The sequence below is a fragment of the Balaenoptera ricei genome, chromosome 12, assembly GCF_028023285.1.
Source record: "Balaenoptera ricei isolate mBalRic1 chromosome 12, mBalRic1.hap2, whole genome shotgun sequence".
NCBI lineage: Eukaryota > Metazoa > Chordata > Mammalia > Artiodactyla > Balaenopteridae > Balaenoptera > Balaenoptera ricei.
The window spans coordinates 49,645,192-49,668,732 of NC_082650.1; the positions used below are offsets into that span (position 1 = coordinate 49,645,192).

Sequence of the window (23,541 nt, forward strand, 5' to 3'; positions counted from 1 at the left end):
CCGGAACTTGGGCGTGACGTCACTTCCTGGCACCGCTAACGACGTGGATGCTTGGAGGCGCTGGCGGCCGTTTCGGATGAAATAGCGCTCTGTTTCCTTGGTTACAGGTGTTTGTCTTGGCTCTTTTCCGGAAATCAACAGGCTCCTCTTGGAGCTTGATGTACACACCTGTGTGTGATAGACCAGGGTTCTTGGCCTTCCCCAATCAATAGAAATGGGTAAGAGGCCAGTCAAGAAATTCAGACAAGGCTTTTTGGGGGCTTCTGTGGCTGCAGGAAGGAGCAAAACCAAGTAACAGGTTCCCTTGCTAGTTCCCGAAGGTAGAGGGTGGGGCGCAGGTGAGCTGGTTCCTTATATGGGGTGAGGGTAGGGTGTGTCCAGGGGTGGGCTGGAGGGGTAGCTTAGGTGGTTTGCTCATGCATTTGGTGGTGTTGGTTGCAGGGGGCATGGGCAGTACCCTGCTTTTGCTCCCTTTGCTCCCAGCTCTCCAGAAGTGGCAATGGGGTTTTTCTGATCTTTTTATTTCTTGCCCATAATTTGCCCCAACTGTGCATGCACATATTTTTAGTCTCTTATAGTTTCTTTGTATTTTGTTACTCCAGGAGACGTTTGTTTAGGTGCAAGCATTGCAGCACTGCAGGAAATGGTCCCAGGTCCCAGCCTGTCTCATGTGTATACCTGGACTCAGATATTCAGGGACCAGGTGTTATTCATCTGGGAATCCTCCAGGATGCTAGAAAGGTTGGTGGCATGGTAGGTACTCACATAGTCACTAAAATTATCAATGTGAAATATGCACTGTTGACAAAACTGTGAGATCAGTGAGGCAGAGTTTATAAACAGAGTTTATAACTGCCACAGTGCCTGGCACATAAAATGTATGCAGAAAATAACACTTCTGATCGTTATTTTCCCCCCAATGTTTAAGTTGTCGTATACGTCACATACCATAAGTTACCCCGTAAAGTGTACAATTTCTTGGTTTTTAGTGTATTCACAAAGATGTACATCCATCACCACTATCTAATTCCAAAACATTTTTATCACCCCTCTCATAACCCAGTAGCACTCTCCACTTTCCACCCTTGTCAACCCCTGGCAACCACTAATCTATGTCTCCATAGATTTGCCTATTGAGAACATACCATATAAATGGTTTCATACAATATGTGGCCTTTTGTATCTGGCTTATTTCACTTACTATGTTCATAAGTGTTCATGTTTAAGGTTCATATGTGTTGTAACATGTATCAGTACTTCATTCTTAGTACATTAATTTCTTTACTTAGGACTGAATAATAGTCCATTCTATGGATATACCCTGTTTGTTTATCCATTCAAAAATTTATGAACACTTGTGTTTCCACTTCTGTACTATTATGCATTATGCTGCTTTGAACATTTATGTACAAGTTTTTGTGTAGACTTTTGTTTTCAGTTCTCTAGGAGTAGAACTGCATGTGGTAATTCTATGTTTGACATTTTGAGGAACTGCCAAACTATTTTCTGTTTGCACCATTTTACATTTCCATTAGCAATGTAAGAGGGTTTGGAATTGGTTTTTCTATTGGTGCAGTAACAAATTACCACAAATTTACTGTTATAACACAAATTTATTATGTTAGTGTTCTAGAAGCCCGAAGCCTAAAATTAGTTTTACACGTCTAAAATTAAGTTGTCAGTAGGGCTACATTCCCCCAGAAGCTCCAGGGAGACTCTGTTTCTTTGCCTTTCCAGTTTATAGAAGCTGTTTGCATTCCTTGGTATTCCTCCATCTTCAAAAGGCATCACTTGAACTTCTGTTTCTACTGCCACAACTTCTTTTTCTCTGACTCTGACACTTCTGAATCCCTCTTATAAAACCCGTGTGATTACATGTGGCCCAACTGGATAATCCACAATAATAACCCCCATCGCAAGATCCTTAACTTAATCATATAGCAAATTCCCTTTGGCCAATTAAGGTAACATATTCACAGATCCCTGAGTTTAGGCATGGGCATCTTTTGGGGAGAGCATTATTCTATTAATCACAGGTTCCAACTTCTCCATTCCTCTCCAAAATTTGCTATTGTCCATCTTTTTTCATTAAGCCATCCTAGCAGGTGTAAAGTAGTATCTCATTGTGGTTTTCACTTGCATTTCCCTGATGACAAACGATTTTGAGCATTTTTTCCATGGGCTGATTGGCCATTTGTATACCTTCTTCAGGAAAATGTCTATTCGAATCTTTGCTCATTTTTAAATTGGGTTGTCTTTTTATTGTTGAGTTGTAATAGTTTCCAATATATTCTACATACAAGTCCCTTATCTGATATATAATTTGCAAATATTTTCTCCAATTGAATAGGCTTTTTCATTTTCTAGATAGTGTCCTTTGAAGCGAAAAACTTTTCAATTTTGATGAAGTGCAATATATCCATTTTTTTTTTCGTTGCTTGCAATTTTCGTGTTACATCTAAGAGGCCATTTCCTAATCCAACATAATAAAAGATTTTTTTTTTTTTTTTGGCTGTATTGGGTCTTCGTTGCTGCACGCCAGCTTCCTCTAGTTGAGGTGAGCAGAGGCTACTCTTCGTTGTGGTGCGCGGGCTTCTCATTGCGGTGGCTTCTCTTGCTGGGGAGCACGGGCTCTAGGCGCGTGGGCTTCCATAGTTGCAGCACGCAGACCTTAGAGCATGCAGGCTTCAGTAATTGTGGTGCATAGGCTCAGTAGTTGTGGCTCACAGGCTCTAGAGTGCAGGCTCAGTTGCTGTGGCACACGGGCTTAGTTGCTCTGCAACATGTGGGATCTTCCTGGACCAGGGACTGAACCCATGTCTCCTGCATTGGCAGGCGGATTCTTAACCACTGGGCCACCAGTGAAGTCTCTAAAGATTTATATCTATATTTTCTTCAAAGAGTTTTATCATTTTAAGCTCTTACATTCAGTTAGACCTTTGGTCCATTTTGAATAAATATATATATATATAGTAGAGATGGGGGGGGGGTCCCACTTCATTCTTTTGCATATGGATATTCAGTTGTCCCAGGACCATTTATTGAAAAGACTATCTTTGCTCCATTGTATTGCCTTTGCTCCTTGATCTAAGATCAGTTTACTATATGTATGTCTGTTTCTGGGCTCTCTATTCTCTTCCATTGACCTATTTGTCTATTCTTTCAGCAGTTCCCACTGTCTCTATTACTGTAGTTTTATAGTAAGTCGTGAAGTCCTCCTACTATGTTCTTCAATATTGTATTGGCTATTCTGGGTCTTTCCCTCTCCATATAAACTTTAGAGTTGGTTTGACAATATCCATAAAAACCTTGCTGTGATTTTATTTTGGATTGCATTGAAAGTATAGATCAAGCTGGGAAGAACTAACATCTAGATAATACGGCCACTTTCATATATATGAGGAAAGCTGGGCACACTGCTAACCTGAATAAATTCTGGGATTCTGTTACAAAGAAATAAAGGAAGACCAGATGCTGGCTCAAGTAATTAGCAGTCTCTCCACATAGAGACTTCATACCATTTGGTAGAAAAAAATAAGCTTTTGATTAAACAAAAGCTGACACTAAAGTCATATAAAAATTGGGAGGATACACACTTATGATTTGGAAATGCTTTTAATCAGGGTAAGTTTGTTTTCCAAATAAACAGTAAAAATTTACAAAACCTACTGAAGGAAAAAATTCCTCATCCTAGAACATTAGTTCTTTAATCTGTCACAACAAAGTTACACCTCCAACAGTTGTGAGATATAATTAACGTGAGGAGTGTTTTAACTTATTAGTACCAGGTTAAACCATATAAAATTGCAGAGTTCTGTAGAAACAAATATTGGTAATTTCATATAGTTCAACCTGTATCAAAGTTTGTGACTACTTAAAAAATACAAGCTAGGGTAGATCTAGGTTATCACCATAACATTGTAGAATGTTACAGCTGAATTCCAATCATCTTTCTTCAGTGGGAAAGAAGTGAAATTACAGCTGGAATATCAGAACTGTACCTTCACCCTTAAGCACTTCTGAATTCTTTTTCTATTCTCAGGAGTAATACTGACTTTGGTAGACTGGAAAATGGCCCCCTAAATATTTTCATGCCATAATTCTCAGTTTTATGCCTGTTTAAATTACATGGCAAAAGGGACTTTGCAGATGGAATTAAGGTTATAGACCTTAAAATAGGGAAGTTACCCATATGTGCCCAGTGTAATCAAATGGACCTTTAAAAGAAGGCAGAAGGGTCCATCATCAATAAGATTATGGAAGAAGCAGGAGAGATTCAAAGACTGAGAGGGACTTGACCATTGCTGGCTTTGAAGAGAAGGGGACCATGAGTGAAGGAATGCAGGCAGCCTCTAGAAGCTGGGCATGGCTCTCAGCCAACAGCAAGGAAATGGGACCGTGATCCTTCAGCTGCAAAGAACTGAATTCTACCAACAACTGAATGAACAAGGAAATGGAGTCCCCCACGCCACGTCCAGAAGAGAATGAAGCTCTGCAAATACCTTGATTTTAGCCCAGGTGAGACCCATATCAGATGGCTGACCTACAAAACTATAAGATAATACACTTATGTAGCTTAATACACTTTAGCCACTAAGTCTGTGGTAATTTGTGATGGCTGCAATAGAAACTCACACTTACCTTAGTAAAACCCCCATTTTAAAGGACTCATCACAGAAGGGTCCCTATAGTCATTGAAACCATATTTTTAAAAACTCATATCTGGTCCTTAATGATTCTAGTATATTAAACTATATTATAATTGGAAATGTGTATATAGCCAACAAAAATAATAAAATTGTGAACTGAAAACTACAAAGCCAGTTATTTTATATAAAAACTCTAAAAAGTTCATGACTAGTTTTTATGAGAAACATTTCATCTAGGAGTGATTTCTAAGGCAGTTTCTTGAGTTTCCATAAAAACAGAGCCTTCTGTCTCAGAAGGGATATCAATAAGAGGACCAGAATCCTCTATATCCAAGTTCGGTGGTTTCTCCTGTTCATAACTCAGGTTTGAATTATCTTTCATTTGAATCTCTTGCTCTTCCAACTCCAAAGATTTATCTGGGTCTGGAGCTACAACTTCATCCTCTTCATTTTCATGCAGAAAACTACAAATCATGTTGGGTCTACAGGAGAAATCATTTTCCTTGATTTGCAGCCATTCCACACCACCTAATGTAGGAGGCAGGGGGACAAACCAAGAAACATGAAAAAGGAATTTCAGTTACTTACATATATTTTTAATTTAAATGTTCATATGAATATTTATCAAAATAAAACCCCAACGTAAAGAAAGGAACATGGTGCCTGTACCTACTGATAAATGATCATGTAATTTCCATCTTACATGGAGACCTAGGAATGCCTATAGGGTATGCATCATCAAAATCACTAAAAGTAATCAACTTCAGTTACTATTCCAAGCCCTTTTCCCAGAGTCCAATTCCCAACTCATTCTGAGAGATAACTGAGCTCCCACTGCCATCTTTTGTCTTGAAGAAAATTTTGTCACTTCCCTACAATTTTCTCCTTACCCATTCAGTTTTCATAATACAATGGATGATACCACTCTATCATCTTCTGAGTCAACATTTATTTGTCATTTTGAGTTGAAAAATCCAACTGTGGAATAAGACACCTCTCCAAAAAAAACCCTTGAAAAAAATTTTTTGTTCCTTTCCATACTCACAGTCAAAGCCCTTACCTGTCAATGAACTCCCATAATCAAGAACTGCTCCAGGGACTTCCCTGGTGGTCCAGTGGTAAAGAATCCTCCTTACAATGCAGGGGAAAACAGGTTTGATCCCTGGTTAGGGAACTAAGATCCCACATGCCGCGTGGCAACTAAGCCCGCATGCCACAACTACTGAGGTTGCGCGCCTCAACTAGAGCCTGCGTGTCGCAAACTACAGAACCCACGCACCCTGGAGCCTGCACGCCACAACTAGAGAGAAGCCTGTGCACCACAACGAAGAGCTCACGCGCCGCAACGAAAGATCCCAAATGCCTTAACGAAGATGCCACATGCTGCAACTAAGACCTGACACAGCCAAAAATAAACAAAATAATAAATAAATCTTAAAAAAAAAATTGCTCCAATAATGCTAGCCATTTTTTTCTTTCATCCTTATGACCCTTTCAGTCAAGTATTTTCAATGGATCCTCAATTCCTATAGCCCAAGCTGTTTACTCGTATCTTCAAAGTTCCATTAGGTATCTGTAAGATATACCAACCTACCTTGTCACCCTGTTCACGCATCCATCTGTTCCTATCCCCCATCATAAACTAACTCCTCTGCAGCTGTTTGTTGAAACATCCTTACTGTTGATCCCATATCTTTTCTCATGTATTACTACTATAAAGTCTCCCTCTTTCAAAAATCGATTTGTTCTTTCCCTCCAGTTCAGCTTCAATTATTGAGTTCATATTTTTTTCTTGCTATAACGTCATTCTCCTGGTCACCAAGTTCAAAACCTCAAAGCCATCCTAAAGCCTACTCTGTTATCTAGCATACTTGGCACATAACAGATACTTAAAATGAGTGAAAGGGGTGTCGAGTCATAGTCATCCATGTCTGTTTCAATGTGATTTGCTTTAGAGTACAAGTTCCTAGAAAGTAAGGACCACATCTCCTGTCTATTTTGTTCTGCCTCCAGCATCTTGCCATGTTTGGCAGCCAGCCTCCAAGATGGTCCCCAATGATCCTCACCTTCCTGACATGCACACCCCTGTGTCGTCCCCTCCCACATGGAATAGGATATCACAGAAATGACAGAATGTGACTTCTAAGGATAGTTCATAAAAGACATTGTGGCTTCTACCTTGTTCTTAAGGATCACTTGGTCTGGGAAAGCCAGCTGCCGTGTCAGGAGGGCACTCAGACAGTAGTGTGAGGAGGTGAGGAAGTGAGGCCTCCTGCTAACAGGCAGCACAAACTCACCAGCTATGTGAGTGAGCCATCTTACAATTAGATTTTCCGGCCCTACTCAAGCCTTCAGATGACTACAGCCCAGCCAACACAATGACTGCAACCTCATGAGAGACCCCAGCCAGAACAACCTAGCTAAGCTGCTCCCCAATTCCTGATTCACAGAAACGTGTAAGATGGTGTTCTGTTGTTGTTTTAAGCCTTTAAGTTTAGGGGTGACTTTTTATGCAGCAACAGATAACCAATACAGCCTTGAATAGTTGGTTACTAATTTATTTGATTGAAAGATACACCCAAATCTTCCCAAAGGTCTATTAGATTATTAAGGACTATAGGAGAGGAAATTATATAACTTCCTTTAAAAAGAATATCTAAATGACAGCTAAGCTATCTGATCTGTATCTGCCTTTCGAATTCATTCTAGAACTTCAAGTGCCTACTTCTTCCTATTATTTTTGGAGTGCCTAAAAAAAGGGATAATTGTGGAATATATAAGAACAAAGATTTGTTATATAGTCATGTGTAGCTGGTATAATTAATTTCTAAATGATTAATGTACCTTCAAATGTTTATTCCTTAAAATACAATAAATCAAACCATGAATATTCATCAATAGGGTCTCATTTACTAGAGTTTCAAATATGTCTTTGAGCAATAAGCCTTTTTTTTTTTTGGTGGACAAACACCTTTATTCGGACCATGTCCCAAATTCCCTAGGGCAAGAGAAAGAGGTTGGTGTGGTGAGCAATGGGCTTTTAAACCACCAAGTGTTTATTTGTTCATCTCCACAAACATGTGCCTGCTATGGGTGCAAGAAGCACTGGCCTAAGGTCTCTAGTGTGGGATGACGAGCAGCTGGAGAAGGCTAAATGGATGCTTATTAAGAACGAGACACGGGACTAACAACTGTGGTCCTAGAGCCCCTCCCACATGTAAAGCCAGCTTCTTCCAGTTGTGAGCATCTTGGGGAAGGTTACTGCATCTGCCAAAAGTTCAGGAGATCCTATGGGGTTACTCCTTGGGTTACTCCTTGGGAATGCTATCATCATATCTTCTGCACTTACAAAGAAGTTTTAATGAGAGAGAGAGAGACAGAGAGAGAGAGAGAAGTAGGTGCTGAATTCCCTGGTGTTGAAATCATGTCAAGTTTCTTGACAAACTCCTCACAATCGTTTCCAATGCAAAGAAGATAGAAATTTCTTATATGTCTCCAGTGCCCCTTGCTATGTGAGAATTCAACTAAATTTTAAATCTATGCTTGGTACTTTTCATGGAGTACCCTCAATTTTAATATACTTTACCGATCACATATAGTTATTACTATAAAGTACAAAGAACATCCTGGCAGCAGTGTTTCATAAAGCCAATACTAAATCACCGATTTTCAGAGAACTAAGTGAACTAACCTATGTTTTCTTCTCCTTCCTTCTTTTCTGTCAGAAGAGTTCTTGTCATGCTGAGCTTCTTCATTGTGTGGCATTTATATTTTAGCACTGTTTTATTATTGCCTTCTGCATCCACTAGAATGTAAAATGAACACTATTATACTGCTTGATGCCATCAAATAATCATGTTAAGCCTCAATGATTCCAGTTTAGAGAGTTAAACTACTTCCTGTCAAGATAGTGTAGTAAGTTCAAGATTTAACTCATTCCTCCAGCTCCAAGCACAGAGAAATATCAGATAAAATACATAGGAACCGAGGGCACAGTGAACTCAAAGACAACAAACATCTCCAGGAGATAGAAACACAAAGCGAGATTAAAGCTATGGGCCTATTAGGCTCCAGCCCGGAAGCAGCAAAGGGGGGGCCAGGAATTTGGCCTTACAGGGTAATGAGGTCGAAAATTCTGCCACTCAAAGTGAAGGACCAAAGGCAGACCTACTGCTTGAAGCCGGACTGGAGTGGGGAACATTACCGATCATGAAAGAAGATGAGAAAAAAACTGCTGCCATGCTGCTGCTGGGGGTCACAGCTTTATAAAAACCGTGGGCGTAGGCAGGAGGGAGGATGAGGCTCTGTGCTAAGGATGCGAAGCACACGGAAAACTTCCACACCCTGCCACTGTGTGGCTGATACTACACTTTAGAAAGCAACACAGTGACATCTATTAAGTTCAACCACATGCAACTGTCGCTCTGCGGACCAAATTGGTAATTTCATATGGTTGAATCTAGTACACACACTCATCAATCTAGCAGTTCCTTTTCTAAGCGTATACCTGAGAGACATTTTTACAGATATGCACAAGGAAACATAAAAATATTCATGGCAGCATTTCTGTAGTGAGTTAATAAGCATAATTAAGAAAATGGGCTCTGGAGCAGACCACCTGGGCTCTCAGATCCTGGCTCTGCCTCTTATTTTGTGTATGACCTCGGGAATGTTATTTACCTCTCTGTGCTTCAGTTTCTTCAAATACAAAATGAAGATAACAATGGCATCTACCTGATAGACTTGTGGTGAGGATTCAATGAGTTAATACTTATAGCACCTAGAACAGTGCCTGACATACAGAAAGCACTCAATAAATTTTAGTAGTTATTAATAATTACTGGTAAAAATGGAAGCAACCTACATGTCCATTAATTGGAGAATAAACTGTGGTATAGTAACAAATAGAATCTTAAGCAACAGGAAAAACACATATATATCAACACGTATAAATCTCGAAACATCTCTAATTGAAAAAAGATATAGAATAATATGTATAATATGCTATAACATATCAAGTGTGAAAATACACAGAAAGTGCTATTTATTGTGTGCAGATACATACATATGTAATATAAAATCAGGTATAGGAAAGAAAAGCACTGAATTCAGGAGAGTGATTACCTCTGAAGACAGAGGAAGGGAGTAGGTTTGGAGAGGGGTATACAAGGGGCTTCAAAGGTATGTGGAATGTTTTTTAACTACCTAACCAAACGGGAGGATTTGATACAGCTAGACAAGGGGTACATGAGATCTTATAATTTTAATATCCACCATACATAAGTATGTTTGAAATATTTCATAGTAAAAAGAGTTGAGTCAACATAGCAATCACTTACCATGTTCAACATTTTCTTCAAATATAACACAGGTCCCAAGAGTGTCTGCAGAAAAACATGAAGGCAACTTGTTGAGAAGTAACAGAGCTACTTTCTCTGAAAGGCATATAAAAAAAAAAAAGGGAGTTTCATCTCTCTGACTTCCTCCTACCTTCATACTCTCCAGCAAAGACATAGCTGTCCACTTGCAGAATGGGCTTCTCAGTATCAATTCCCTACAACAGAATATAGGATCATTAAAAAAAATCATCATTAGAAAAAGCCTTGGGGGTGGGGGGAATGGGTGAAATGGGTGAAGGGGGGGCTCAAAGGATACCAACTTCCAGTTATAAAATAAATAAGTCCTGGGATGTTTAAGAACATCATGGTGACTGTAGTTAATAATACTGTACTTTATATTTGAAAATTGCTAAGAGAGTAAACCTTCAAAGTTTTTACCAGAAGAAAAAAAAATTGTAACGATGTGTAGTGATGGGTGTTAACTAGACATTGTGGTGATCATTTCACAATATATGCAAATATTGAAAATGTTGTACAGCTGAAACTAGTATAATGTTATATGTCAATTATTTCTCAATTTAAAAAAGAAAGCACAAGGGACTTCCCTGGTGGTACAGCGGTTAAGACTCTGCGCTTCCACTGCAGGGGGCACGGGTTCGATCCCTGGTCAGGGAACTAAGATCCCGAATCCCACATGCCATGTGGCGTGGCAAAAAAAGAACAAGACTTTTACATGAAACCTTGCTACCAAGGAGACTGATTTCCAAAGCTGGGGAACCTCTGGAGCTTCTTGTCCTAGCAAGTAAAAGATAAGCTAAAACTGCTCTCATCACAGCAGCTACAAACTGAAAACTACTTAATTCATACCCAAGTAGCAAGGTCTATTTCAATCAACATCCTCTTCAAGATAAAGTAAGAACAAAGGAAGTTTTGTCAAAAATGCTCAAAAGATTTTAAAGATAAAACAGATGGTAACTCACGATACCATAGTTCAAGTCAACAGCACAGTGTGAGGTCTCTGAAGTCCTTTCTTAATAGGTATTCTCTCTCCCTTCTCCACACTATTTTTGTCTGTTTTCCATATTTTATTTTATTTTTTGAAGTTTTTTTAATTTTATTTTTTACTGAACTATAGTTGAAGTACAATGTTGTGTAATCACTGCTGCACAGCAGTGACTCAATTATACATATATACATTTTTTCATATTCTTCTCCATTATCATTTATCACAGGATATTGAAATATAGTTCCCTGTGCTATACAGTAGGACCTTGTTGTTTACCCATTCTATGTATACCAGTCTGCATCTGTTTAACCTCTGTGTGCATATCTAATTATCCTCTCTGCCCTTTGTGTTTTTCTCACCCTTCTCACTATATAAAACGGTGTATTTTTTCAAAACCTAATGTTCCATATCAAAATGCTTTAACCCTCCAAATCATTTTTTTAACTCTCTCCAGCCACACAGGCAGACACTCAGGCAGAGTTAGGCATTAACTTTCTCCCAGCTGCTCCCACAGTCCCCCTGTACTTCTGTGATTGTCTCCAGCGTTCACTGCTTTGTTCACGTGAAATTAATATATCAATCTTAGGGACGGGTATATTTCACCACTCTTGTTTTAAATTTAAGGAAATCTACAACAACCCCCCAATTCTACAAGACTCACCAAAATCTTGCATTTATTTTCACATTTTGAGAGAAAGTCTGAATCAATAATTCCTGATAATTCCACCAGAACCAACTGCTCCTGGTGGAAGAGAGAGGCGTTAAGGCGCTAGCTTGCGAGTGTGCAAGAAGAAGCAGGCATTAACGAGAGAAGCCAAACCTCCCCAGTGCAACGATCCCACCTTTGTGAAAACTAGGTCCTGCTTTCAACAAGAGGAAGCGCGCGCCGTTATTTAAGGTAACTTCCCTCCTTCCCCCTTGAACTTCCGTGTGGGCCGTAGGGCTGAGGCCAGCTGCCCGCCGCTCCGCGCGCCCTGGGGCACTGTCCCGCCAGGAGCCCCCGCACGCCCGCCGCGTCGCGAGTCCCTTCCCCGCACACAGCCGAGCGGCCACCCTCGCCACCGCCGCGCGGGCTTCCGCCGTCGCACTCACTGCCTCCTCCTCCTCCTCGTCCCAGTACCCCCGACTCGGCTCCTCGGCCGCCGCCGCCATGCCGCCGCTCCTCCGCGCGGCCTCCGAGCCGTGGGCCCCGCCCGCCGGGGCCGCCATCTTGAGTACGGGCAGCAGCTCCCGCCCCGCCGCGGCTCCGACCGCGCCCGCTGCTCCTGCCAGCACGCGAGATGGCGGCTCCCGGGCCCACCTGGAGCCCCTTGTCCCTGTCCCGAGAGCCGGAGCCGGGGCCCTGGCGGGCCGGCCGGGCAGGTCCCGCGACCTAGGGAACCCTCGGGCTCCCCGCCCAGGTGGGACGAAAGCACTGTGGAAGCCGAGGGGATGAAGTAGGTGCAGGCAAGGAGGCTACGGTGCGCGAGGGAAATGGAGAGGCCTCGTGTGGCCCCAGCCTACAATGCTTGGAAAGAAATTCCTAATGTCGTGTGAGCACTGATCATCAATTCAAGTTCTCCACGAGCCAAGTAAAGGGCACTCCTCAGTGTTCCACGTATCGGGCGCCCGCTGCGCGAGGAAGTGAGCTGGGGTTTCAGGCAACCAGGAGAGGTAGAATAAGGGATCAACCAATGCTAATCAGATTGCCTTAGGTGCTGTAAGAGACCCAGATTGTTTGGGGAGTACGGGAGACTCGGCGAAGTGAAGGTTTGAACAGGATTTTCTTAAAGTAACCTCATGGATTTTTCTGATTATAAAATAAATGATCTTTGTACGTGAGACAGGATGATCTACCTCCAAAGAGCATGAGGTTTGGGGTCTGGTACTCGTCCGGTTTTGCTGCGTTATTTTACAGTAAGCCATTAGGCAAGTTGGTTATTGTGAGGATTAAATGAGATAATCCCACTATTAAGAACATATTAAGCACTAATGTGCATTTAATCTAGTATTAGTAATAATATATAAAAATTTAGAGTATTACAACTTTTAAAAAACATTTTTTCGGGAATTCCCTGGCGGTCCAGTGGGCAGAACTTGGTGCTTTCTCTGCCTTGGCCCTGGGTTCAATCCCTGGTCCCGGAACTAAGCTCCTGCAAGTCACGCGGTGCGGCCAAACAAAACAAAACAAAAAAACAACCAGGGGACTTCCCTGGTGGCCCAGTGGTTAAGTCTCCGAGCTCCCAATGCAGGGGGGTGCGGGTTTGATCCCTGGTCGGGGAACTAAGATCCCGCGTGCCCTATGGCGCGGCCAAAAACTAATAATAAAAAGTAAAACAAAAAACAAAGTTTATTAAAAAAACCAAAAAAACCCATTTTCCTACACAATATATCTTTCCAGCTTTTTTCTACATAAACACATCGTTTATGTGTACATCTGTTTTAAACTTGCTTTTCTCACTATATGTAGTATTATGGCTGTTTGTCCATATTTTCCATGATAAATACAGATCTATGTGATGGTATTTATTGTGCAATATTGATATTGCACAACACTTTAGTAAACATTTTTGTGCATTTTTACCCAGTTCCTCCATTAAATGAATAGGATTTTGTAGCTTAAAAAAAGTGGAAAAATCACTGGACTTGTTAGCAGTTGTAGATTTGAATTATAGCTCTGAAATATAATAATTGTGACCTGGCACAAGCTGCTGCACTTTCTCATCCCCTGTGTTCTTATTTATTAAATGAGGATAAAATTATTCATCTTCACTGTATATATTTTTTTGTTTGAAGATTAGATCATGTATCTAAAAGTGCTTTGTAAGGGACTTCCCTGGTGGTCCAGTGGTTAGGACTCCCTGCTCCCAATGCAGGGGGCACAGAGTTCCATCCTTGGTTGGGGAACTAATATCCTGCATGCCTTGCGACGCAGCCAAAAAATTAAAAAAAAAAAAAAAAAAAGTGCTTTGTAAATTGAAAAATTATATAAATTGTCAGATTTTATTGAGGGTTCAGGGAGGATAAAGAGGAGAAGGACAGTCCAAGCTGAGGGAGCAGCAGACAGTGAAGGCTTGAGGAATGAAAATGTGTTTTACGAGGTCAGTGTAATGACTCAAGATGTCCCTTTCAAATAAACAAGCCTCATACTTCTAGTCGAGGTTATTATTGTTTACTATTTAAGACATAATTATTATTTTTATTTATTTTGAATGATTTACGAAAGGATAGAGACTGAAAAGTAAGCCTTCCATCCCTGTCCCCCAGCTCCCCTTTCTATAGGCAATTGTTTTTAACAGTTTCTTATGTACCCTTTCAGAGATACTCTATGTATTTACAAAAATATATGTGTATACAAAATCTGTAAATGTTAATATTATAACATAGCACATAGACTAGTAAACCATTCCCTTGGGAGGAAAGAAGACCTTATAGTATTGGCTCCATGGCCTAGAGCTCATGCCCTTTGAAAATTAGCTTAAAGGTTGAAACATCTCTCAGACAGAAAACAGGAAACTTATTGGGCATAATAACCCATCAGCATCAGCTTTGAAAGAAGCCTTTTGGTGACTGGGAGGAATTTCCATGACCTGTAATTGGAGTCCACTCTTTTTTTTTTTTTTTTTTTTAAACGTTTCTTTAATTAATTAATTTATTTATTTTTGGCTGTGTTGGGTCTTCATTTCTGTGCGAGGGCTTTCTCCAGTTGCGGCAAGCGGGGACCACTCTTCATCGCGGTGCGCCGGCCTCTCACTATCGCGGCCTCTCTTGTTGCGGAGCACAGGCTCCAGACGCGCAGGCTCAGTAGTTGTGGCTCACGGGCCCAGTCGCTCTGCGTCATGTGGGATCTTCCCATACCAGGGCTCGAACCCCTGTCCCCTGCATTGGCTCGAACCCCTGTCCCCTGCATTGGCAGGCAGATTCTCAACCACTGCGCCACCAGGGAAGCCCGGAGTCCACTCTTAATACCTTCTACTCTCAATCCTAAAAAAGATCGTAAGACCCAGACGCCAGCTTTAAAAAACTAAATTATCTTTGCTTAAAAATAGAAGCAATAAAAAAAAGCAAACAAAATGTGTTACACGTATATAATGTAATCTTATTCAGCAAAAATAATGAAGTACAGATACATGCTACAACATGGATAAACTTGAAAACTACACCAAGAATCCAGACACAAAAGGCCACATATTGAATGATTCCATTTATATGAGATGTTCAGAATAGGCAAACCTATAGGAATAGAAAGTAGATAGGTGGTTGCCACAGCCTGAGGGGAAGAGGAATTGGGAATACCTGCTCTTGGATGTGGGGTTTCTTTTGGGGGTGATGAAAATTTTCAGGAATTAGTGGTAATGGATGCACAACTCTGCATATACTAAAAACTACTGCATTGTATGCTTTAAAAGAACAAATTTGATGACATGTGTATATTTTAATAAAGCTGTTGCTTTAAAAAAAGACAACAACAATAATAGAAGCAGCTAGTTTTAAAACAGGGAAGCGAAAATCGCTTGGGGCACTTTCTTGTTACTGACTGATATGGAAGAGTTTCAATAATTTAACAACGGGTATGGTTTAAGTTATTAGCAGGCATGCAAGCTAAATATCAGCCCTCATTAGTCTAACTTCCATGTTACACATTAGGAAACTGAGACTTAGAAAATTAGGAAACTTTACTTGTCTGACATATTCCTCTATACTCTGTTACCTTTTCTGGGAAAGTGGGAAGCTTAACAGACCTGTTAGAGATGTCAACCCCTGCATCAGGCTAGCTAAGGTTGGAGGAATGACATGGAACATCCAACCTTAACAGAGTTGAAAGGGGAGACAAAGAACTAGGGAGGTCACACCTAATGTATGCCATGTCATCTGTATAGCAAGACTTGAGTGACATTAGCATCAGTGTCCCTTGTTCCGTGAATTCGTCCATTACTGTGTTCTCCATCTCTTTTTGCTTTGTTTTTTGTTGTATTTCCTAGTATGTGAATTGCAGTCACAAACTTGGATGTATTTTTAAAAAACGTTTATTTTCTTTAAATCAAATTGAACTTAACTGAGCCCCTGTCACATTAGGATGGCAGGAAAATTTAATCTCCATCAGTTTCCTCCCTTTTACACTGCCTCCCCGCCATTCCCAGATCATACATAGTATTTGGAGAGAGAGACTGCTCCAGTCTTCAGCCCACATTGGTTACTGCTGAGATGCCCGTGTGTGAAGTCACACAGATCCTTGAAATGCAGGGACTCTGTTTCCACAGAGCATGGGAATCCCTGTTATGTTTGGAAACCTTGACGCTTAGTGGTCTAACCTTTCTAAGCAGACCATAGGTCTTGACACTTCTCCAGGGTGCTGCTAGGGGAATGAGGACACACCAGTTTACACTCCTTCCCAGCCTAAGGAAATCTCATTTATTTCCTCCAGTGTAAATAAAGGCACCTCTTCTCTTTTACCTCTCAGACATGTAGCATAATTTCTTCAGTGAGCTCAGACTCTAACAATAGATGGGAAAAGCCACGGTCTTCAAGTAGCTTCAGCTTTCCATCCTTTAGACATCCAAGACAAAGGAATACAAATGGCCTGGCTGCCCGCTTGGAAGGGATCAAGGGGAAAATGTAGTGTACTAGTGTCTCCATAAATTATCCTGCCATATTAATAAAATCTTTTGGAAGAAATCAAACCTGTCTTGTTGATTTTAAGAGTCAAAGGAATCTGTTCACACCCTAAGTCAATACAGCCTAGGAGCTTGAGGGCTCAAAGTGCTCATTGAAAAGAGATTCGGAGGCAGTGGCTCTCCCAGTACCCTGGAGATTTTGTGTGGTTCCCGTGGCATTGCCAGAAAGGGAGCGGTAGTGAGAGGAATAAAGGTAAACACCTGGATGTTGTTGACATTCTGTAAAGGAAGAAAACTCATTTCAAATGTTCTAAGTAATGAATTTCTACTGCTAAGAAGTTGGTAACAAAATGAGGGAAGATTTACAAGTCAGATTAAAAAGAGCCATGGAAGAGATAAATTACATGGTTTTCTGCAGCCATAGTTGGAGCTAATATAGAAGAATCTATGTAATTTGGTAGGAGGGCCAATTGATTTTAATTGTAGCTAATAAGAGGAATCATGAAAAAAATTCAGAACTACAATTTCTGAGAAACATAAATGAGGTTGTCGTGGTCAATATTTAAAAGCCTGCCACTAGGAGGAGACAAATGAACTAAAAATTGTTTAATCTGGTCTTCTTCCTTTAGAACACATTTTCTAAATTAAGAAGAACCTATATGAAAATTATATTTAGTAGCAGAATTCTAGTAAAAGAGCCTTTAGTGGGTGTTAACATTTTGTCTTAAAAAAAAAAACATTTTACACTTAAATAATAGTTTATATTCCATTAGGTTCTTCTTTTTTTTTTTTTTAAATCCATCTCTTACTCCATTTGAAATTCAAAAACTAAATGCTAGACCAGCGGCCCTCAAACTTCAGCTGCATCAGAATCACCGTGGAGGGCTTGTTAGAGCGCAGATTGCTCAGCCAGAGTTTCTGATTCAGCAGGTCTGGTATAGGACAGGACTTAAAATACACATTTCTAACAAGTTCTCAGGTTATCTCACATGCCAACAACCAGACTCAATTAAAATACTGAGAGCATACTAATCAAAGCATTTCAGCTTGCAAAAAAGTAACTTAGTATCAGAAATAAAATTGGAATGATCATTTTTGGAGGGCTTTGAATCAAAAGAAACCAGCTTATACTTAATTTGGTAGCAGCGTGGCACTATTGGAGTGTGTGATGAAGTAAAATGGCACATACACACAGACTGAGGGCAGAGAGACCAGGTGGGGTCAACAGGGATTCTTCTCAAACCAGAACGCAGGTACCCCAATGTGAAGCTCCTGATAAACGACGTAGAAAATGTTCTCAAAGCATCAGTTTGTCTCACCAACAGCTAACTAGACGCTTCCTATAATGTTAAAGCGAAAATAGATGGAGGAGCCGCAACAAGAGAAGCCACCACAGTGAGAAGCCCGCGCACCGCAACAAAGAGTAGCCCCCGCTCGCTGCAACTAGAGAAAGCCTGCGTGCAGCAATGAAGACCCAGTGCAGACAAAAATAAATAAGTAAATTAAAAACAAAAAAGAGTAATACAAAGTTTCTGATATTGATTATTGCCCATCATCAGTTTATTCTAAAAGAAGGAGTTAGCATGTCCGCATCTGTAGGATCTGAGTACCTTGGATATGTAAATAAGCCTTTTGTATTCTTAAAAAAAAAAAAAATAGATGGGGGAGGATGCGAAATCTGCCTAACTTTTTAAAGATAACAGGAGTCTACAAAGAAATTTCTCCAAAGTGGGTGTAGAAATATTTAAAAGCCGCTAAGGGTTACATTCCATAAGGGTACCCTCCTCTCCACCGTTTATATTTTCTCTGCTGTTAGAGGTACTTTTGTAGAAACATTGGAGGAATACTGGTGTAGATCAAAAGTGGTTGATGGCTTAGAACATCATGATGACATTCATAGTTGGAAAGTGCCAGGTTTCAGCAACACCTGTGATATGTGGTAGAATCTGTAGAACTTGGCTTCTAATTAGATGGAGTAGGGTGAGGGGAGTAGAAAGAAGAGGAGCAGATAGAAAAATCGAAATTACTGTGATTAAGAGCCTGGATGACTGGTACAATGGGAGTGTGTGTGTGTGTGTGTGTGTGTGTGTGTGTTGTTTCTTTTGTTTTGTTTTTAAAGGAATAAGAAAAACCCGAGGAGGAACTTGTATGAGTAGATAAATGTTGAGGTTGGCTTTGGACACCGAGTTCGAGCTTCTCAGAGTAGTTAGGTGGAGCTAGCAGCTAGTAGTTGAAATGTAGTGATGGAACTTGAGAGGGTTTAGAGGTTAAATTCTAGAGTCATCTTTATAAAAAAGAAGTTGAAGTTTTTTCCTAAGTAAATCTGGTCCTAAGAGCTCTCAGATAGGTGGGTTTCTCAAGGGAAAGCGTAGGAGGTCATGATAGAAAGGAAACATCAGTGTGGAAAAATAAGCATGTAAATATTATTGACTTAAAAGGGAAAAGTTTAGAGGTGTTACAGTGATTAGTTTCATGAGATGGGCAAAGGGAGCCAATGGAAAAAGCATCTGGGGACTGTCAGTGGGAAAGGTAGTTTGGCATGGCTTGGAACAGGACGCTTTTCTGTAGATGTTCAGGTGTGGGGAGATGAGACCCTGGATTAGGGCAGTGACAGAGGAAAATAAAAGGGCAGGTCAGAGACATTCCAGTTGAAAAAGCAATAGGACTTGGGTGACTGCCTAAATGAAGAGGCCATTAAGAGAAGGAAGTTTTAAAAAGTCTCCAATTATGAGCCTGAGAGTCAGAGGTATGGTATTTACAACATGAGGTAGAGCCCCATCTGCTCTGTCCAAACAGATACAAGAGGGACTAACCAGACCAGCGGTTCTCAAGTGTGGTCCCCAGACCGGTGTAGTCAGTATCACTTGGGATTCTGCTACAAATGTAAATTCTCAGACCCTACCCCAGGCTACTAAATCAGAAAGGCTGGGAATGAGGCCCAACAATTAGTGGTTTAACAAGCTCTCCAGGTGATTATGATGCACACTTAAGGTGAAAATGGAGCTAGGCCAGATTTTTTTTCCTTTTACGAATTTGAAATGGATATACAGAGAGGATCAGTCCGTTGGTTGTGGGGAGAGAAGCTGGAAGTCAGTCATAGACACTATGAGTAAGCTGGAATTATAAGTAAGCAGAGCTATAACTAACTAAATGAGGCAGTTGGCTGGTAGTCACAGAGACACAGGAATGGTGACACACTATGGCTGGGGAATACTGCATTCCTGCAGCAGCCAAGAGTGACAAGTTAATCCAGTCTCTAGGTGCACATGGAATTTGTCTAGTTCCATGTTCATTTCAGTTCCCAATTGAAGCCTAATCATACTGCTATTCTTAGGTACCTATGATATTCTTATCTCTTTTATTGTCATGTGTATCCTTAAAATAGATAGGCTTCCAATTACTTGAGGTGACCTGTGAGTCTGTGCTCCTAAAACATAAAAAGCTAATATAGCTCCAGAGTAGATGGAGCAAAAGTTTAATAGAAATAATTCCTTTTAAAAAAATTATGCACTTATTTTTTATTCTTTTTTAACATAAAATTTACCATCTTAACTATTGTTGAGTGTACAGTCCAGTGGTTAAGTATATTCACACTGTTGTGCAACCAATCGCCAGAACGTTTTCTTTCCTTTTTTTTTTGGCCTCACCACGTGGCTTGCGGGATCTTAATTCCCTGACCAGGGATTGAAACCAGGCCACAGCAGTGAAAGCGTGAGTCCTAACCACTGGACCACCAGAGAACTCCCAGAACTTTTTCATCTTGCAAAAAATTGCTTTTTTTTTTTTATTTTAATTTTAGGTGTTTTAGGTATCTTTTTTTTAAAATTTATTTTATTTATTTATTATTTTTGGCTGCATTGGGTCTTCGTTGCTGCACGTGGGCTTTCTCTAGTTGTGGCGAGTGGAGCTACTCTTTGTTGTGTTGCAGTGTGTGGGCTTCTCATTGTGGTGGCTTCTCTTGTTGCGGAGCACGGGCTCTAGGCACACGGGCTTCAGTAGTTGTGGCTGGCGGGCTCTAGAGCGCAGGCTCAGTAGTTGTGGCGCACTGGTTTAGCTGCTCCGCAGCACGTGAGATCTTCCTGGACCAGGGGTCGAACCCGTATCCCCTGCATTGGCAGGCGGATTCTTAACCACTGTGCCACCAGGAAAACCCAAAGAATTGCTTTTTAAAGAACTAATTTTTGATGAAATCTATTTTAATACTATCACCATTCCACCTGAACAACTGAGCAACTTCCAAACTTAACCATCAGGTCTGATGCTCAGGGTCATATTTGCAGTTTTTTGTTTGTTTGTTTGTTTGTTCTTACTCTCTTACTGGCCTCCTTATTCAGGCAGTCACTCAAAAAAGTATTAGGTTGGCCAAAAAGTTCGTTCGGAAAAACCCAAACTTTTTACTTTTAGTACTTTTAGCTGGAATATCTCTTGACCTCTCCTTTCATTTTCCTCAGCTACTGCCCTAATCCAGGTCTAAACTTCCCACCCTTCAATTTCAACATCTTCTGTGTATGATGTCTTTATCTTTTCTTTTTCTAATTATTTATATGCTTCATATTTTCTGTATTGATCTTCAAATAATAACAATTATGCAATTCAGGTGGAGTTGTAAACATTAAAGATTCCATCAGCTGTTGGTAAATAGGGCAGCAGCCTAGCTTGGCACTGTCAATACCTTAGGACCCTAATCTGCCTGGATCCTTGACCCCTCAGTTTATAAAGAGGGGTTAAATTAGAAGAGATAATCTCTAAATTTTCTCCATCCATCACATTGCCTAGACCATTATATTTTTGCTTTATAATCTTGATGGCATTTATTCCATATACAAAATATTACTTATTTAAATAGCTTGGTCTGACAGAATTAACGTTTTATTATCAATACATTTCAAGAGAGGAAGTCAAAGTTTTAAGAACAAAACTGTTATACTTAGGGTGTTACAAATGTTTTAATCTGTTATGACAGCTTGGCTTGTATCAGAATGTACCATACCTTATCAAACCTCACACTCTTCCTTTTCACCCATCAACTAACCCTTTTGTTCCAACCAAGCCAATCTGTTGAAACTCTACATCCTGCCTTTTTTTTTTTTTTTTTTTTTCTGTTTGCCACTGGGCCTTTCCTAATGTCATTTGCTCTGCCAGGCTGACCTTTGCTCCTTAGTCTCTCTCTGCCTATTACTTCTCATACACCAGGAAACTTGTCCTGACTAGCCTACTCTAATAGTATATTCATTCATTCAACCCACATTTACTGAGCACTTAATATATGCCAGACCCTCCCTCTACTTTTCCTATGAATTTCTCTATGCAGCTGTTAATTAAACAAAAAGGACATTAGACTGAAGTGGTTCTAATTCTGTGGCAGCCTAAGTAAGCAATTGGAGATCTAAGCCTGTACATGCCTCAAGGTTATGAAATTGAAACCTAAGGACAACCAGTCACGAACAGCCAACTAAGCTTTAAGCTATAACCAACCAATAAATTCCTTACTTTGCTTCCCTGTCTTCTCTAAAAAAGTCTGTCCCCAGATTCTGTGGATGGAGCACTCCTGACCACTTCCAGTTTGGCGCTGCCTAATTGGACCCGATTTTTATTCAAATAAACTCTTAAAATTTTTAATATGCTTCACTCTATCTTTTAAGACAACTTTAAATCATATTGCTCACATCTGCTTTGTATTTGTTAGTTCATGTATGTGTATTTTTTTCCTCAACTTGATTTTAAGTGCCTTGAGTTAATTTTTTTGGCTTCCTTGCACACTGCTGTGGGTTCATTAAGGTTATTAAATGAATGGATGGATGGATGAATTAAATAATGTGAAACTGGTTTAACTCAGAGGATGTGAGGGAAATACTTAACTAGAATTTAAGTCTTAACTAGATAAAAGTCATTCTAAGGACTTCCCTGGTGGTGCAGTGGTTAAGAATCCGCCTGCCAATGCAGGGGACACAGGTTCGAGCCCTGGTCCGGGAAGATCCCACATGCCGCGGAGCAACTAAGCCTGTGCACCACAAGTATTGAGCCTGTGCTCTAGAGCCCGTGAGCCACAACTACTGAGCCCACATGCCACAACTACTGAAGCCCGCGCACCTAGAGCCCGTGTTCTGCAACAAGAGAAGCCACCGCAATGAGAAGCCCACGCACCACATCGAAGAGTAGCCCCCGCTCGCCGCAACTAGAGAAAGCCTGCATGCAGCAACGAAGATCCAATGCAGCCATAAATAATAAATAAATTTATTTAAAAAAAAAAGTCATTCTAAGTCCAAACAGCTTTGAGGGTTATGTTGTAGATGATTCAGCTGAGTGACCTATCTCTATACTGTGCAGTCCTCCATAAGCATTTTTTATTGGAATCACTCAATTTTTACCCTTATTCATTCACTGTTTACATTATTTCTTCTCTACAGAAGACTTGACTCAGAGAGTTTATAACTCTCCCTCATAGAGCGAGATGAGCTTTGGCAACTGATCACTCGAGGATGAGTCCTTGACAGCAGGTGTGCTTGGGAAGTTTAGGAAGGTTTTTTGACAATGGGTTTCATGTTGGTGTATGACTCCAGACTGGATATGATTAATGGACTCTTTTAAAATTAGACTTTTATCATGTGACTTCTAGAAAGTAACTTAGAATTTCTATTTCCCTATTTGTAAAAAGGAACTTAGAATGTTAGTGCTAGAAGGAACATCTAAGAATTTAATACAACTCAGTAAATTTTTATAAGGAAGCTAGGTCCACAGAGGTTGAGGGACTTACTTAAGGTTAAAGAGCATGTAGGTGGTTGGGTCAGGAATAAAACATGTGGAATTTAGTTAATTTTGCTATTAACAAAGGGATAAAATTGGGGAAATGATGAAATTTTTGCTTGAAGGCCAAACATTTTAATGCATTGGTATTTTACTTTTTTGGTATTATTTCTGACAATCTAGCTAATGAATAAAAACATAAAGAATTA

General features: G+C 40.4%; 1 protein-coding gene and 1 long non-coding RNA gene across 4 annotated transcripts; one reads left to right on the forward strand and one right to left on the reverse strand.

Annotated features, from left to right (window-relative positions):
* The first annotated feature begins 49 nt into the window (after positions 1–49).
* LOC132375986 (uncharacterized) lies at positions 50–7,192 on the forward strand. The gene is made up of 3 exons (XR_009506183.1): positions 50–107; positions 603–753; positions 6,663–7,192. It is a non-coding gene; the product is annotated as an uncharacterized LOC132375986 (long non-coding RNA).
* Positions 1,630–12,252, reverse strand: GTF3C6 (general transcription factor IIIC subunit 6). 3 transcript variants are annotated; one of them, XM_059941408.1, is made up of 7 exons: positions 12,087–12,252; positions 11,656–11,736; positions 10,140–10,203; positions 9,989–10,033; positions 8,341–8,454; positions 5,710–5,780; positions 5,094–5,177 (listed from the first exon to the last, which is right to left on the reverse strand). In XM_059941408.1, the coding sequence occupies exons 1-6, from the start codon at positions 12,201–12,203 to the stop codon at positions 5,713–5,715; spliced, it is 489 nt and encodes a 162-aa protein (XP_059797391.1). In that variant the 5' UTR covers positions 12,204–12,252; the 3' UTR covers positions 5,094–5,177; positions 5,710–5,712. The 3 variants fall into 3 exon arrangements, with proteins under 3 accessions (XP_059797390.1, XP_059797389.1, XP_059797391.1); XM_059941407.1 differs by lacking the exon at positions 5,710–5,780 and having other exon boundaries at positions 1,630–5,177; positions 9,989–10,055; positions 12,115–12,243; XM_059941406.1 differs by lacking the exon at positions 5,710–5,780 and having other exon boundaries at positions 1,630–5,177; positions 12,087–12,237.
* Positions 12,253–23,541: the final 11,289 nt, after the last annotated feature.